The sequence below is a fragment of the Acartia tonsa genome, chromosome 4 (genome assembly GCF_053477335.1).
Source record: "Acartia tonsa isolate MP-2025a chromosome 4, ASM5347733v1, whole genome shotgun sequence".
NCBI classification, from domain to species: domain Eukaryota; kingdom Metazoa; phylum Arthropoda; class Copepoda; order Calanoida; family Acartiidae; genus Acartia; species Acartia tonsa.
In genome coordinates, this window is record NC_137263.1 from 6,463,585 (window position 1) to 6,479,436 (window position 15,852).

The 15,852-nt window shown below is 33.6% G+C and overlaps 1 protein-coding gene across 1 annotated transcript; it reads right to left on the reverse strand.

Moving 5' to 3' along the window:
• Positions 1-1,207: 1,207 nt before the first annotated feature.
• On the reverse strand, positions 1,208-15,065 carry LOC145315837 (uncharacterized). The gene is made up of 18 exons (XM_080155955.1): positions 14,999-15,065; positions 13,811-13,908; positions 12,786-12,887; positions 12,214-12,320; positions 10,033-10,154; positions 8,955-9,048; positions 8,592-8,653; positions 8,164-8,222; positions 7,466-7,589; positions 6,416-6,449; positions 6,264-6,322; positions 5,717-5,836; positions 5,204-5,350; positions 4,351-4,502; positions 3,607-3,715; positions 3,256-3,392; positions 2,615-2,702; positions 1,208-1,410 (listed from the first exon to the last, which is right to left on the reverse strand). The coding sequence occupies exons 1-18, from the start codon at positions 15,017-15,019 to the stop codon at positions 1,237-1,239; spliced, it is 1,809 nt and encodes a 602-aa protein (XP_080012081.1). The 5' UTR covers positions 15,020-15,065; the 3' UTR covers positions 1,208-1,236.
• Between the last annotated feature and the right edge of the window lie 787 nt (positions 15,066-15,852).

A 15,852-nucleotide genomic window follows, 5' to 3' on the forward strand; every position in this document is an offset into this window, starting at 1 on the left:
ACGCGTAATTACTCTCTCGATCAGTCCTTCCAATCTAAAGGCACTTCCAAGCTCGACCCGTCAGAAGTACATCAAAGTACAAAAGTACAATGTGTCTTATAGAACATAGAAAATTATCAATATTATTATTACAGATTTGTTTGGATCGTGCTCAAGCTTAATAAAAATGTGCCAAATGTATCAAAATATTACACCTATACCCCAACAAAAAAATTATAAGTCACTAGTTGCCAATCAGCTGGTGGTCGCCAGCCCAAAGGGAGCTGTCGTTTTCTTGGAAGGCTACGCTTAGAACCTGCGAAGAATAAGATTTCCACTTGGGCTACACATAGCTGCTGGTCGCTAGTTCAGCAAAGCTTAAAAATCAAAAGTATCATCTACAGATTAAAAGGACGAACTAAGGAGAACGCGCGTAAAATTGTTTCATTTAAATTTTTAACAATTCTTCACGTGTTTTATTTAGACTACAAAATTACTTGTAGATCTATAAAGTTAAAATTAAAAATTCGGACGAAGAAACAGTGAATTATAAATTATCTTCGCCGCTAAAAATTTTTTTGCGTCTAATTTTCCGAGTCTATTAAAAATGTTGTATTTACATAACTTCTGTGGGTTGTGTAGTTTTCACACTTTATATAAGGATGTCATTTCATAATCTGATAAAACCATACCTATTATATTTTTTAACGCGCAAAGTGTGTTCTGTAAAGTCAAGCTTTCCTTAGTAGGGATAAAGTGTCAAAAAATCACCCATGTGACGTCATAAAAATTAGGTATTATCCATTTTTTAAAGGAAATTTTCCTTCCTACTTCTCCTTTCATTCTCCTTTCATCCATAATGATTATTAAGTTGCTACGCTTTCAAATTTTTAACTAACACCACTACGCTTTAATAAAGGATAAGAGGTTCCGTTACGGACGGACGGACGGATGGAAGGACTCAGGGGCGCCCAAGCTTTTTCATTTACGGGGGGGGGGGATTTAAAATGTTGGGGGGGGGGGGTAATCACCCCTTTACCCCCCCCCCCCACCATTGGACTTCCTTGGACGGACTAATCCTTATTGTAGAAATGCGCCAATCTGTACAGGTTAGAATAAGATCGAGCGTTTTCTTTATTTATATATATTTACATAATTTTTTGTTCATCTTTGCCTTTTGATAAAATACTCTTTATAAGGGCATATAGTATTGTTATAAAAAGAAATATTTTATTATTAATGAAATTTATTGAGTATTCATTTCAAAACATTATTTGTTTTGTTGATAATTTTTGGTGGCATTTTGTTATTGTGATTAGGTTGGTCTTCATTATCACATTTGTGATTGGTTGACATTGACTTATCAACATTCTTTTTATCTTCTTCTCCTTTAATATCATCCAGGGGTTTTTCCATGTTTGCCTTAACTTCCTAAATCAAATTTTATTACCATAAAAACAATGATAACAACCGATTTTGTCCAAATTATTTTTAAAATATAGGCAAAATTTTTATATAAATATATCATTAAATGGCTTAAGTAATAATTAAAGGATGTTTGATAGACGTATCAATATTTTAGTCCTATACAATAACTTAAATTATCAATTTATCCTAGTTGTTATAGGAATAGTCATTAAGCTATAAAAATTGGAAAGAATTTTAATGAATATAATAGATTTGAAATCTGCATAAAATTTTAAGGATTTTTTATAAAATTCGTTTTTTATATAATTCATTATTTAAAAGCGCAAATCCTATTTAAGTTAATAAATTTTGACCAATAGGATAGGTGGATTGGAAACTACCTGCGCTCTAATTGGTTGAATGGTGTACGTCACTTAAGCTTCTCCAATCAGGGCGCATATAGTTTTCAATCCACCAATCACAGATGTCAAAATTATTTAACTTAATTTGTATTTGCGCTTATAGATAAAGAATTATACAAAAAACGAATTTTATAAAAATTCCTTAAAATTTTATGCAGATTTCAAATCTATTATATTCATTAAAATTCTTTCCAATTTTTATAGCTTAATAGTCATGTCAAAAATCATGGTTATAGACATCTAAAATCTCCTAATAAATGATATCAAAATAGCTAAAAGAATAACATCTTCAATGTGGATGTTTCAGCTGCTTAACCACACGCATATCGAAAATAATCACTAACATTACTTTCCCAACCGCAGCAAAACATAAGTTTTAATATCTATAATACAAAGTAGCTTGATGTCTGTCCGTCTATCCGTCTGTCTGTCCGTCTGTCCCTTAAGATCTCGGTAACCACTGAACCGATCGGATTCTACTCTTCAGGGTATTTACCTATTGGTCCTGTGGTGGTTTTAGGCTATTTTCTTGGGGGGTGGGACACCCCCAATCCCCCCAAAACAAAAATCCCCCCCTCAATTTTTTTTAAAAAGAATTTGCTGAAGATTTCCCTGGTCCTTTTACGAATTTTGCCTTAATTTTTTTTTAATCACCTCTTGGGGCATAGCTCCTAGAGGCTAGGGGCGAAGCCGCTAGTAGTAAAAAAAGGGAGAGGGAAGTACCGTTGTAATTTATTACAATAACATTGAAGTTTTCGAGAATGTAGATCACCTCCCAACCAATAAAAAGTAATTTAAAATCTTACCAGCATTTTCTTGTCTACTTTTCTACCATATAAAATATGAAATATTGCATATATAATTCCACAAGTAAAAGCACCAATTCCAAAAACCCTAAACAAGAATGTTTGGGTATAGTCCCTTTCGTAACATCGCACCTTATGGGGCGATTCTTCGTATTTTTCACAGTAGCTTTTCTCCTATTTCTAGCCCCTGCGTGGCCAATTACCTAACCCTGTGGGTAAACCACCTAACACAATATAACCTAAAATAACCTATAAAAAGCCATTTTAAAAATACGACGAATCGTACCATATGGGGGCGATGTTACGAAAGGGACTATTCCCGAATGTTTTATTATTTTTGTTGATTACATGAAATAATTGTCGCCGCCTTCAATTGACCAAGGATCGGGTCATCTGAAGAAACCCATTACTTTTACATCAAATACAGGTAAGACGACATTTAACACGAAATACTTTTGCATACTTGACAGCCGTAGGGATGTCCAAACTGTGCATGTCACCTGCTTATGAATCAAAGAATGCTCACTTTTTTTTTCAATCCTTTTTAGTTTCTATAGTACGACGTTGTGTGGTCTAGACTTGAAGATTGGAGAAGTTAGTGATTATATTATCATACCAATAATCAAGTGATTTTAAAATACCTGAAAGCAATTGCAGTGGTGTTAAACTGGCTTTTCAGCAGGCCTCCAATAAATCCGCCACTTGCCTTGCCAATTCCAAAGTGAGCCCCTCCAGAAAGTCCGGTCACGGTTGCTAAAGTCCCTGCGGGAGCATAAACCTGAAAATTAATAGCATACACTCCACTGGAGGCCTCTAAGGACACTTGATGGAAGGGGTTCACCCTCCAAAAAAATAGTTTAATAGATCTTTTGTTGCATTAGGTCTTTTGTAGGATTAGGCCTTTTGTAACAACGCCGTAGTGGCTTAAATATTCGCTAAACTCTATTATTCTAATTATGACATGGGGACTTAACATTGACAAGATTTATAACCTGAATATATTTAGAAGATCCAACTCTTAGTAGAAAAATTGTGAATACTTCAAGCGCCTCAAAAGGAAAAGCATACCAAGCACAGGTTATATAGGAGTAGCCTACATACCTAAAATATAATCAATATTAGTAGCGAACCTACTCAATTTTAATAAGTTATAAAATGGATATGGATAAATAATAAGTGAATTATTTGAGTGATTCTAGCATACCCTATTAAAATGTTTCTCACAGCTGGATAATGTAACGATACACTCGCTTATGACTTTGCCTCACCCCTCCCCCCTTACCATAGAGGAACGAATGACTAATATTTGAAAACTATGTTAGCAGCCTAAATTGAAAATAAAATTCCTCTGTCACAATTCTAGTGTTATTATTCAAGTGTTGCTCAATAAGTTGAAGATTAATTTACAATTGTTGTACAATATGCACTGTACTATGTACATCCATTTTGACCACATTCTATGAGAAACTAGGAGAGAATTTCAAAGTTTTTGGATGGGCAATAACCCCCCAGAAAACTTTTGGGGGTTAGAGGGAAAATGTACGGGCGGGGGGAAGGGTTATTTACCACCCTTGTATATCCTTGAACGGACATGTCCAAGTTATATAGGAGCCCAACCACTATTAACACTAACAGGGAAGCAGAAAAATAGTTTTAAAGTAATCATTTTATGACTACAAGACACGACAAAAATCTACACGATTTAATTAGAGTCGCTTTACTCCTAATTGACCTACCTGACCCCATACATGATGAGGGCCCAGATGATGACATTGACCATGCCAACCTTGTTGACAATCCAATCAGAATAATATAAGAAAGGGATTGAAACTAAAGCTCCAGTCGTTATTGTCAGTCCAAGCAGGTAGATGGGGGCATGTAGGTCCTCCTAAAATAATAGGAATTGCAACAATATTCATAAAAGCGAAGATCTATCTACATATCTATTATCCATATATTGTTTATGCCTTACTTATCCCAAAAACTTAATTAATTCGGGGGAAATCACGAAACCTATACGTGTTTTTCAGATGTCGTTGGGGGGCAACACATCGTAAAATTGACGACCTCTCCATTTGCCCCCCAAATATTATTTTAGATTTATTTCGCTTTTTTGTTAATTATACCTTATTCCTGCGCTTACGTAATCTTTCTCTTTTTCTTTTCTTTCTTCTCTCTAACACTCTCTTTATCCCTCTATTTGTTTATGTTGATTATTATGTATTATTTATTTACGTATCTATGCCGTATCTATGGTCGTTTTCGATCTTGTTTCATCATGATTGTGTGAGTCCTAAAAAATCTATATAGCAGAACAGTATGTCTTGTAGAGTTACCCACGACCGTTACTCAACACGTAGCTCATTCGCTCGTCGTCGGGAGGTAATAGGTTCGAATCCCGACACCGCGTTATAATTAAAGAAGATAAAAACGGTTCCTTAGGTGTTAGAGTTTCGCATCCCATTACAAGCGGATCGTGTTCTGGATTCTCTAGATGATCACTTAAAAATCGAGGGAGAATCCCGAACTTATGAGGTAAGGTAGTGTATGTCAGAAAGGCTATGGCACTAGGAAAAAATATTTATTTACCTTCAGGTAAACAAAGAGGAAGGCTTCAACAAAGCCGTAACAACATCCACAAACAAACATCATCACCAGGTAAATAATCATAGAAATATTTTTAAATACTTTCTTCAGTCCTTTCCATGTGTTCGCATTCTTTGGCAAACCAATATCCTGAATGAAATAATAAACTTAACTTTTTTTGTACATAAAACACGATTAAAAGCTGTACATAAAATTTATGAGTTCCTTTCTTTATTTTGGGTCACATTATTATGTAGGTTTAAGGTTCTTATTGCTATTAATCTGCAATATGGATAGACAGATAGACAAACAAATTTATTGACATTTGAATTGTAAAGTCGAAAAACTATGTACGTTTCATTTGTATCGGAACATATTCACATTTTAGTCGTCCGTCTTAAGTAGTAGCAGAGAAAATAAAATGTCCCTCTTTACTTTTCTTACGGAACGACGGAAAGACAAACGGACATTCCGAATAATAGAGTTGCTTAACTATTATCAGAATAAAGAATAAACCTCAGTAATAAAGCAGATACAGATGAATGTGACAAGGAAGAAAAAGTCCGCAATTATAACAGGAGCGACGTAGTTAGTCTTCCCAGTCCACTCTGTTATCGCATCCATCACAAGTCCAACCTTAATTTATCACAATCTATTTAAAACAGGCACAATAATGTTCCTAAAATAGCAGCTATAAAGCAACATTTAAAATAAAAAAGGGCAGTTTGATTTTTAAAATTTTCTTGAACGTAGTGACTGACGTAATACGAGCAGAAATTATATATATATTTCTAAGTCGTGAATTTTGCACCAATTTTTCGCCAATCAAAATGTTTATGTTAGATATTTTGATACTTTCTTTCTTATTCTGCTTCAAAGTTGTTAATATTAAATTAGTTGCAGGTTTTAATTCTCTCGCCAATCTAATTTTACATATAGGTTTTTATTAGGCCGATAAGCTAAGAACGGAAGCAAAGAACATATAGAACAACGACTGGAAGAGCTGCTGATAAATTGAAATTTATCAAATGAAACTTTTAAAAATGTGTATACTTATACTTACAAGTGGGGAAATAACCGCCTGGGCCAATGTCTTGTACAAAATCTGCCTCCCATACGCTCCTGAGTAATATTTATTAGATAGACTTTTTTGTGTTGTTAGAATAAGAATGGTACATAACACAAGTTTTTTATTAGTTGTGTACATGATTGTACCTGTGTGTCCAAGCTCTTCCTCCATCTTACACATCTAGAAATCAGCAAAAAAGTCACAATTAAAATTAAATTTGCCTTTAATTATTGACAGCAACTTTTATTTAATAATTAGGGTCAGTCCGTCCGTAGCGGAGAGTTCTTATCGTTAATTGACGTGATGATTCATGTTTTACATGAAGAGGTAATTACAAAATATCAAATATCTTTCAATAAGGAGCCAAAATGATTGTATATAAACTTATAAAGTGAATCTTTTAAACATTCTAAGGAAATGTAAAAGTATGATAATCAAGGGACTAAGTTTCTATGCATAATGATCATAATATATTTTGTAAAGAAACAAACTGAAAGAGATATTTTTGGTCTCGGGATAATTAAAAAAAAAACACAATTTTGCGGTGCATTTTCAGTATTTTCGTCGCTTGACATTCCTAGTTTCCAATTTTATAAATTGCTTATAAGTTAATAAGTATTTTGGAAGGAGCAAATGCGAATTGTGTTTTAGAGCAAGGAGGGAGGGGAATTGGGCTGTTTATTACACTAGTCCCCAAAGTCTAATAATAACGTTTTCTTATTCGTTGACTTAACAACCTTTGACACTTTTATTGATTTTTGATTGGTTTGTTCATTTAGTTGAGTGTCTATAGAAGGGGTAATATTGTGTATCATCATTGGGGATGTACATCAATTTTTTGCCCATTGTATTATTCCTTTAGATCCCTGGTTTTATAGATTGTCATTCTAGACCAAAATTTAATAGGACTTAAGTTTTTTTTGTAGCATATTCTTTTTACTTTGTTAGTTGATAATCACAATGTATCCTGCCATTAAAGTAAAACAATAGAGGGTGAAGGGGTTAAATAACTTATGTTCCCATCCCGTAGACAAAAGCCGACTATTAATTGGGTCTTTGAATATCAGCCAATAGCATCGCAAATATTAACACAGCTACAAAAGAGAAGAAAGACGAAAAAGGTCCCCAACACTGTATCCAGGTAATTATCTGGAATAAATATCTAGACTTATAAATTTATTGTCCTGCCAGCTGACCTGAATTGTTTGAGCATCCAGCATGATGAAAACACAAGAGATGGCCATGTAACCAAGCATTCGAATCACAAAATAGATGCTGTTGGTCAGCAATCTGTTCGATCCAATCTCATATTTACAATATCTAAAATTAAAACACTGCCAGGAACGTCTTAGGGGAGGGGGTGAGTAAAATGGTGATTACCCCCCCCCTCCCCCAACATAAAAAAGCTTGGACGTTCACCCACCCCCCCCCCCAAAAAAAATTTTTTTTTTTTTTCAATTTTCTACCCCCCAACCCCCGAAATCAAAAAGCTTGGGAGTCCTTGAACACTGCCATACTTCTGTATCAAAATAAGATTGCAGTCATGGTGTCATTAGAATAACGGCATATCGATAGTAAGTCAGCAATGGCCACTATTATCTGAGACTATGAGGTCATGATTATTGGTATATCAACAAAATATAGGATAATTTTGTATGTTTAGGTCTTTTGAAATTAAGTCTTTTGTAGGATTAGGTCTTTTGTAGAATTAGATCTTTTGTAATTTAGGTCTTTTATGATTTAGGTCTTCTGTAATTTAGGCCTTTTGTAGTGTTAGGTCTTTTGTAGCAATGCCATGTTGGTGATATGTCAATAAAAACCTAAAAATTGTAGAGATAATATGAATAATGAAGAATTTAAATTTTAAAAGTTTATAAAAAATATCTATATTTACTGTAAGAAATCAGTTTGAGCTTGACACTTGACCGAACAATCTTCTTCCAGTCTAAAGACCTTAAAAGAATTAAAATGCAATGTAATTACTAAAAATTCCTAAATTGCTTTACTTAACCTATCTTACATAGTATAAATAACTTTATGGCAACTAAATAAGAATAAAGGATTAGAGGCAGTGTTTATATATTTGACCATAATAGCGAAGCTCTAAAACCAGAAGAAAGGACAAACGAACAATAACACTTTTGGAGTGTCAGAATTTGATTAGCAGAACATTCATTTGTTTTAGGAATCATAATGCAAAGTTTGAAATTGATAAAACTATTCTAACATATCTAAATTAAGGAAAAGAGTCAATCGTTACGGAAGGATGGACGTCCGAACGGACCGACCCAAATTATAGAAAATCTTCGCTTTTAGAAATACCTGAGCATCAAACTGTCTTGTACAGGGATCAGGATAAAATGACAATGGCATTCTGGCGGATCCTAAATGAGGTAATACGAGACATCTTAAGATTTAGGATAATAAATTTATGTACACTGCACCTCCAATTACTATAAATAAAGTTTCCCCGTCTCTAGATTAAAATTATTGGAGGTAAGGTTTTAAGTATATTTTGCAACTTCTCTCCCTCCCTGGGAAATATGAGTTTGTAAAAGAAAATGGAATTTGGTATTCCGAAATTTTTAACCAGATTAAAGTATTGTGTTTTAGAAAATTGCTAAAATTTGCATATATTTGTCATTTAAGATATCATACAAAAATATATATAAATATTCTGATTACCTTCTGATAGGGAAGTAAAATTAGCTACAAGACCTTTCAATTCCCATGTAGAATTCTTTTCATTGCAGTGGGGTGTCAAACTTGAACAAAAATTCTGAAAACAATTTTTTCAAATCATTACATAATATAAATATCTACCTCATTATTTTACACTAGCGGCTACGCCCCTAGAGGCCTCTAGTGGCACTTTCAATGTTTTTTTTTATATATTTTAAATATGGCTATTTTGCGTTTGACGTTTATTTTTCGTTTAACTCTCTTTCTAAAATCGAGAAATTTATAAAATTTAATTTCTCTAGGGAGGGTGGTGGTACCCTCCCCCAAAATAGTTATAAACCTTCCCGGGACATATGAGAATCTACCCTGTTAAGGAGAACCCGATCGGTTCAGCGGTTAGTTAGATCCTTCGGTACAAACATACAAACACACAGACAAACACACAAACATCCTGTTACTTTATTATAAGGGTTTTATGAAGTTATGAAACGGCTAAATAATATTGATTGTTTTCCTTTCTTTGGAACCTGGAGACTGGTAGGAGTGTTATTGGCTTTTTCAAAAGGGTGGGAGGGGGTTGAGGGGGCGTCTACCACATCCCAACATTAATGGAAGCAGCTTATAGTGCCTAATAAAAATTGACGTCGAAATCAAAATATTGTGAAATTATCAGACTCGGCGGTTGGACATACGTTTTAGTAGAGTAATTTCGCTAGCAATACTAATGGTTACACTGCACTGTATTAAAATTACAATACTTTTAATTCATAAGAGCATACAAATTAAAGAAATATTAATATAGAATTAATATAGTGGATTTAACAAGTTACTATTGTTAGTGTTAAAATGCAGCCGGCACACAGAGGTGGCTGCGGGAATCCTGTAGCGGTGGAACCGACTGGAACAGAACTCAAGATACAACTGGCTCTCCACAGTGTGTAAAGGGTTACATAGATAAAAGGTTGACAGGAGACGTAATTCAGTTCAAGGATGAGGGATACATATATCTCACAATATACATTGGCTAAAGAAATCTTATTGTGATTTTTAAGATGAAATCAGTATAATTATGTTGACGTACCTGACAGGTTCTTTCACAATCAAATAATTTTACATCCACTTTCTTTTTATTTGATATTCTTGAGTAAGATGTCAAATTATTCTCTTCACAGGGTAGCCACGATATTTCAAGTGTTTTTCCATCTAAATTATAAATAAAATGATTACTTTTAAGTTTCAAAAATGTAATTTTAAATGAGTTATTTAAGTCAGATCTGGCAACAACCATTAATTAAAAGGTTTAAAACTTCAAAGACTAAAATAGATTAAAGGACGCCTACAAGAACTACCACGCTTTAACTGCTGAAAGACTGCCACAAGTAGGCCCAATACCCTAAATATAAAGCCTTCAGCTTCAATAACAAAAAGTTCTAGGCCTTTTGAAAATAGCATTTTATGTACAATGAAAATTTTGAAAGATTTCTAATGCTCATAAAAGAAAAAACAATATTAAATTACGTCGCCTAGACACAAAATTATAACCTTATCTTTGTCAGAAACTTAGATTGCCGGTAACTGATTACATTTCTACAATAAAAACACCACATTTCATAGTCAAAATCTATGAAAAAAATTCGATTTAAATTGCAAATGTAAACAAAAATCATAGTGGAAACAAAGGGGGAAACTAATACAAGCTCAGCTGTGATTGGTTGCTTAGCTGATTCAGCCTTCTAATTGGCTACAGTACACTAAAAATATAATTAGTTACTGGCAATCTAAATTTATGACAAAAATAAGCTTACAATTTTGTTTCTAGGCCACGTAGTTTAATTTCAAAATTTCTAACATTAGCATTGAAATTCTTTCAAAATTTTCATTGTACATAAAATGTCATTTAAAATGCCTAGAACTTTTTTGTTATAGAAACTGAAGGCTTCAAATTTGGGGTATTGGGTCTACTTGTGGCAGTCTTTCAGCAGTCAAAGCGTGGCATTTCTTGCCTGCTTCCTTTAAGACTGAATTCTTATAATGAGTTGAGTGCACAGGGTTTTGCCAGGGGTACTCAAATATTTTCACAATCCCCTTAAACCCAAATCAAGTGGTGTGTGAGCATCAGAGGGTGAATCAGAGACAACAAGAGGGTGTTATTAAAAGCGAAGCTTTTCTATAATTAGGGTCGGTCCGTCCGTACGTCCGTCCGTAACGGATAGCTTTTTCCGTTAATTTAGGCTTGTTAGAATTGTCCTATCGATTTCAAATTTTGCATGGTGATTCCTTTGGTAATTAGGTACGATTTAGAAAGCGTAGCAACTCTATAATCATTACCAAAATGTCCGTACGTCCATTTTAAACATGTTGATTTTTTTACTTTTTTAACAACAAATTTTTATGTGATCTAATCATCGGATTGATCTGATTTTTGGTATATTGATTCCTGGGACAACAAAGTATAATGTATTAAGCGAAGCAACTCTATAATCAAGTCCTAAAAATGTAAGTATGTCCATAAAAATTTTCCTGTATCAAGCAGTTTTTCAACAAATTTACTAACAATTTTGCTTTGACTCTTATAAATTTATATTATGATAATTAAGTTCTAACACTATACAAGTGTTAATGTCCGTTTGTCGTACCGTTTCAGTGCTTCGCTTTTATGGATGTTGTCATCCTTGTTTTATTATCAGTTGGGTGGATTCACCCTCTATATACTCAAAAGTAAAACAAGCGTCGTTTCATTGGTAAATAGTTGATCGGTCCACAATTATATAAAAGTTTTTTTTTTATTGGTAACTGGTAGGGTTCAAGTTATTCGTAAAGGGTTTTAGCATTCAAATTTAAACAAAGTCATAAAATTAGAAATCCTATTATATAAAGAAGTCCTTATGATAAAGTAACTGGATGTATGTTTGTCTGTCTGTGCGTCTGTTAATCTGTACCAAAGGATCTCGCTAACCAGAGAACCGATCGGGTTCTCCTTAACAGGTAAGCTTCTCAGAGGTCCCGGGAAGGTTTATAACTATTTTGGGGGAAGGTACCATCACTTTCTTAAGAAAAATCGCCCCTAGAAAAAATTACCCCCCCCAAAATTTTTTTTTTACTTTTCAAAAAAAATCTTAATTAAAAAAATGGTTTTGGGATTCAACTTCCCCCTCCTCAAGTGCCCCTAGAGGACTCTTGGGGCGCATCCGCTTGTACAAAATAAAGAAACAATTTAAAATACTAATTATAGAAAGCTTTGCAGCAAAACTTTTATTCATACCAATAAGAACGCTGGTCTCCGGGTAAACCTTTTTTGCATAATTTCTTGGTACAGCCAGTAGCAGAGAATGAAATACAGCTGTTAAAAACACACAAATCTTTAACACCCTGGACAAATAAAAAACATTTAATAGTTTCTACAAAATATATTTAGATCATGTAGCTTTTGATAATTTTGGTAAATTTAGGTTAGGTTCCAAGTGTTAGTGATTGCTACGCAGGGTTAGAAAATAGGCCCTGCAGGGTTAGAGCCCCCTAGAGAAATAGGAGAAAAGCTAACAACTGAGACCTATATCCTTTTAATAGAAGATGAAAGTTACAAAAAAATCCTGAGTAAATCAATAAGAAAATAATTAAAGATTTGTCTGACAGCTATTGTGATCTGAAGGTTAAACATAACCGCTGATCATGAGCATACAAACAACAGAAAGTCTACCCCCCCCCCCAAAAAAAAAGTTTACCTTTTTTTTTCTTACAATTAAATAAATCTTATTTGTCTCGGTCATACGGACATTTTGACGGACAGGCCGTGATCATGAAGTAGCTGCGCTACTTGAAAAAAGAAAATGTTGCCTGGTAAAATTTCCAATTTTATCTCCAAAGAATCCAACAATTGGTGGTGCAATGACGACAGCCAATGGTAGAATTGTATACAGTACAGCTACATCAATATCACTGCAACAAAAACAAACAAAATTGATTTAATATCAAATTAATATTTTTAAGCTAGGTTAAAACGTAATTAAATCCTTATAATAAAGTAACAGGATGTCTATATGTCTGTTTTTCTGTGTTTGTCTGTATGTTTGTATCGAAGGATCTCGCTAAACGCTGAAACGATCAGGTTCTCCTTTACAGGGTAGCTTCTAATAGGTCCTGGGAAGGTTTATACCGATTTTGGGGGAGGGTACCACTATGCCTATTTATAAATCTAAATAATGTATTTATCTGATTTTTCCCTATCAAGACTTCTTACACACACAATTCAATGTTAATAAATAAACAAAAGTGGAATATGTTGGTTACAAAAGAAAAAGTAAAAAGAAGTTAAAGTACAAAGAAAGTAAACATCAGCTAATACCAACAACGAAATTAATTCGAAAAAAAATCACGAAACCTATACGTATTTTCAGGTGTCGTAGGGGGTCAACACGTCGAAGAATTGACGACCTCTACATCTGACCCCCAAATATTATTCAAGATTTATTTCGATTGTTGGTTTTGCCTTATTCCTGAGTTTATAATATTTCTGATTCAAAATTAAATTTACAAAAATGAATAATGCTTCAAATAGATTATATTTTGAAAATTATGAAATATACACAAACATTTTCGTAATACAAAGGTGCTTATTAGATTTTTAAATGGGTTCACAGTTTGAAGCTACCCAAAAAAAAATGCGGAGGAGAGGGGACAATGGTCTGTTTATTATACTAGTTCAGTGAATTCTGATTGGTTGGATCATTCAGTTGAGGGTCCAAACGTTTCAACAATCAATAGTAATCTACAAACGGGGTAATTTTATGTATAAGCACTGGGGATGTACATCAATTTATCGGCCATTTTCGTACCCCTTTAGAATCCAGGTATTATTTTACCTGATACCAATATCCTTCATATGAATAGTTAGATATGGAAGAATAGAATATGCTGCCGCAGAGAAAAAGAACAATGTCAGCTTCAATGGAAGTAGAGTCTAAAACAAGGAGGATAGTATTCATAAGTGTCAGCTTCAATGGAAGTAGAGTCTAAAACAAGGAGGATAGTATTCATAAGTGTCAGCTTCAATGGAAGTAGAGTCTAAAACAAGGAGGATAGTATTCATAAGTGTCAGCTTCAATGGGAGTAGAGTCTAAAACAAGGAGGATAGTATTCATAAGTGTCAGCTTCAATGGTAGTAGAGTCTAAAACAAGGAGGATAGTATTCATAAGTGTCAGCTTCAATGGGAGTAGAGTCTAAAACAAGGAGGATAGTATTCATAAGTGTCAGCTTTAATGGTAGTAAAGTCTAAAACAAGGAGGATAGTTTTCATAAGTGTAAGCTTTAATGGTAGTAAAGTCTAAAACAAGGAGGATAGTATTCACAAGTGTCAGCTTCAATGGGAGTAGAGTCTAAAACAAGGATGACAGCATACATAAGTAGGGAAGCACCAAAAATCATGAATACAGTTAAAGTGATTTAAAGATAAGATGTTCAGTAGTCATAATCATTTTTTTTTTAAATCAAGAAACCTGTTACATTTGTTTTAATATTTATATCTTTATTACATCACATTTCCCCAATAGCGTTACGGACTACCGGACTGAGCCACAAACATCTACAGGCTCTGTATTCAAAGGGCAGAAATGGCTGAAAATCAAGACTTAAATTTGAAAATTAAATAGTCTAGAACCAACACCGGACCTTTATGAAGCTTACTTAAAATAAAACCCAATCAGTAATGAGATCTTAAACTTCAGACAAAAAAACGGTAACTACTTTATATAAAGTAGGAGTAAATAATTTTTTAAGTTTAGAAAATGAGCATCATTGAAGATAATGGCCGAATTAATTTAGCAGTTAGTGAGATATTTTTGTGCAAACAGACAGACATCCTATTATCCTATTATATAAAGTAGTAAGAGTTTCTTGTCTTAATATCACAATAACTACTGATAATTTTAAGTTATTTTATTTTTAGATTGAAGGTTGGTTTTAAGCTCTTTTTTTGGGAAATATAAAGCCCCTATATGCTAGAGGCATTGCCGCTAGTGTGATAATAAGGACATGAATATATTTTGCAAACCTTATTTATTCCCAGTTTCATGTTTATATATTGTAATAAATGTAAAAAAACATTTATTTAAAACTCTGAAAATAATAAATACAATAGATTTAATATTTATTTAAAAAATAAAAAAAATTGATAACGTAAACTATACATATAAATTAATAACAAATAAGAATTTATAGAGGCGTTTCATCTCTACAAGTATGTGCTTCCCTCCCTGACTAGCAAATTTCCTTGGTCCTACAGGGTGTTTCATCTCTACAAGTATGCGCTTCCCTCACTGACTAGGAAATTTCCTTGGTCCTACAGGGTGTTTCATCTCTACAAGTATGCGCTTCCCTCACTGACTAGCAAATTTCCTTGGTCCTACAGGGTGTTTCATCTCTACAAGTATGCGCTTCCCTCCCTGACTAGCAAATTTCCTTGGTCCTACAGGGTGTTTCATCTCTACAAGTATGCGCTTCCCTCACTGACTAGGAAGTTTCATCTCTACAAGTATCCGCTTCCCTCACTGACTAGGAAGTTTCATCTCTACAAGTATGCGCTTCTCTCACTGACTAGCAAATTTCCTTGGTCCTACAGGGTGTTTCAAGAGAAACGTTATTTTTAAATAGATTATTGATACAAACCCTTTATATTTGTTTATTGCCCAATTTTTAATATTCCCTTTCATGATAATGACATAATAAAACTATTTGTACTCTAAAACCCTCTCTTAAATTTGACTTATTTTTTATGCTTTTCTAGGAAAGAGATGACAACGAAATTTGAATAAAAAACTCATATAAATCATATAAATTATGTATTGATACAATGCATAATACATGTATCGGTCTTGTTTAACTAAAATGAATTATATCACTCAACAC

Coding starts and splice junctions, on each gene's coding strand:
- LOC145315837 (XM_080155955.1), bottom strand. CDS start 15,019: ATGAAACTGGGAATAAATAAG. Junction 5,837..6,263: donor AGGCGGTTATTTCCCCACTT/GTAAGTATAAGT, acceptor TGATAAATTAAG/GTTGGACTTGTGATGGATGC. Junction 3,393..3,606: donor GATCTTCTAAATATATTCAG/GTTATAAATCTT, acceptor ATTAATTTTCAG/GTTTATGCTCCCGCAGGGAC.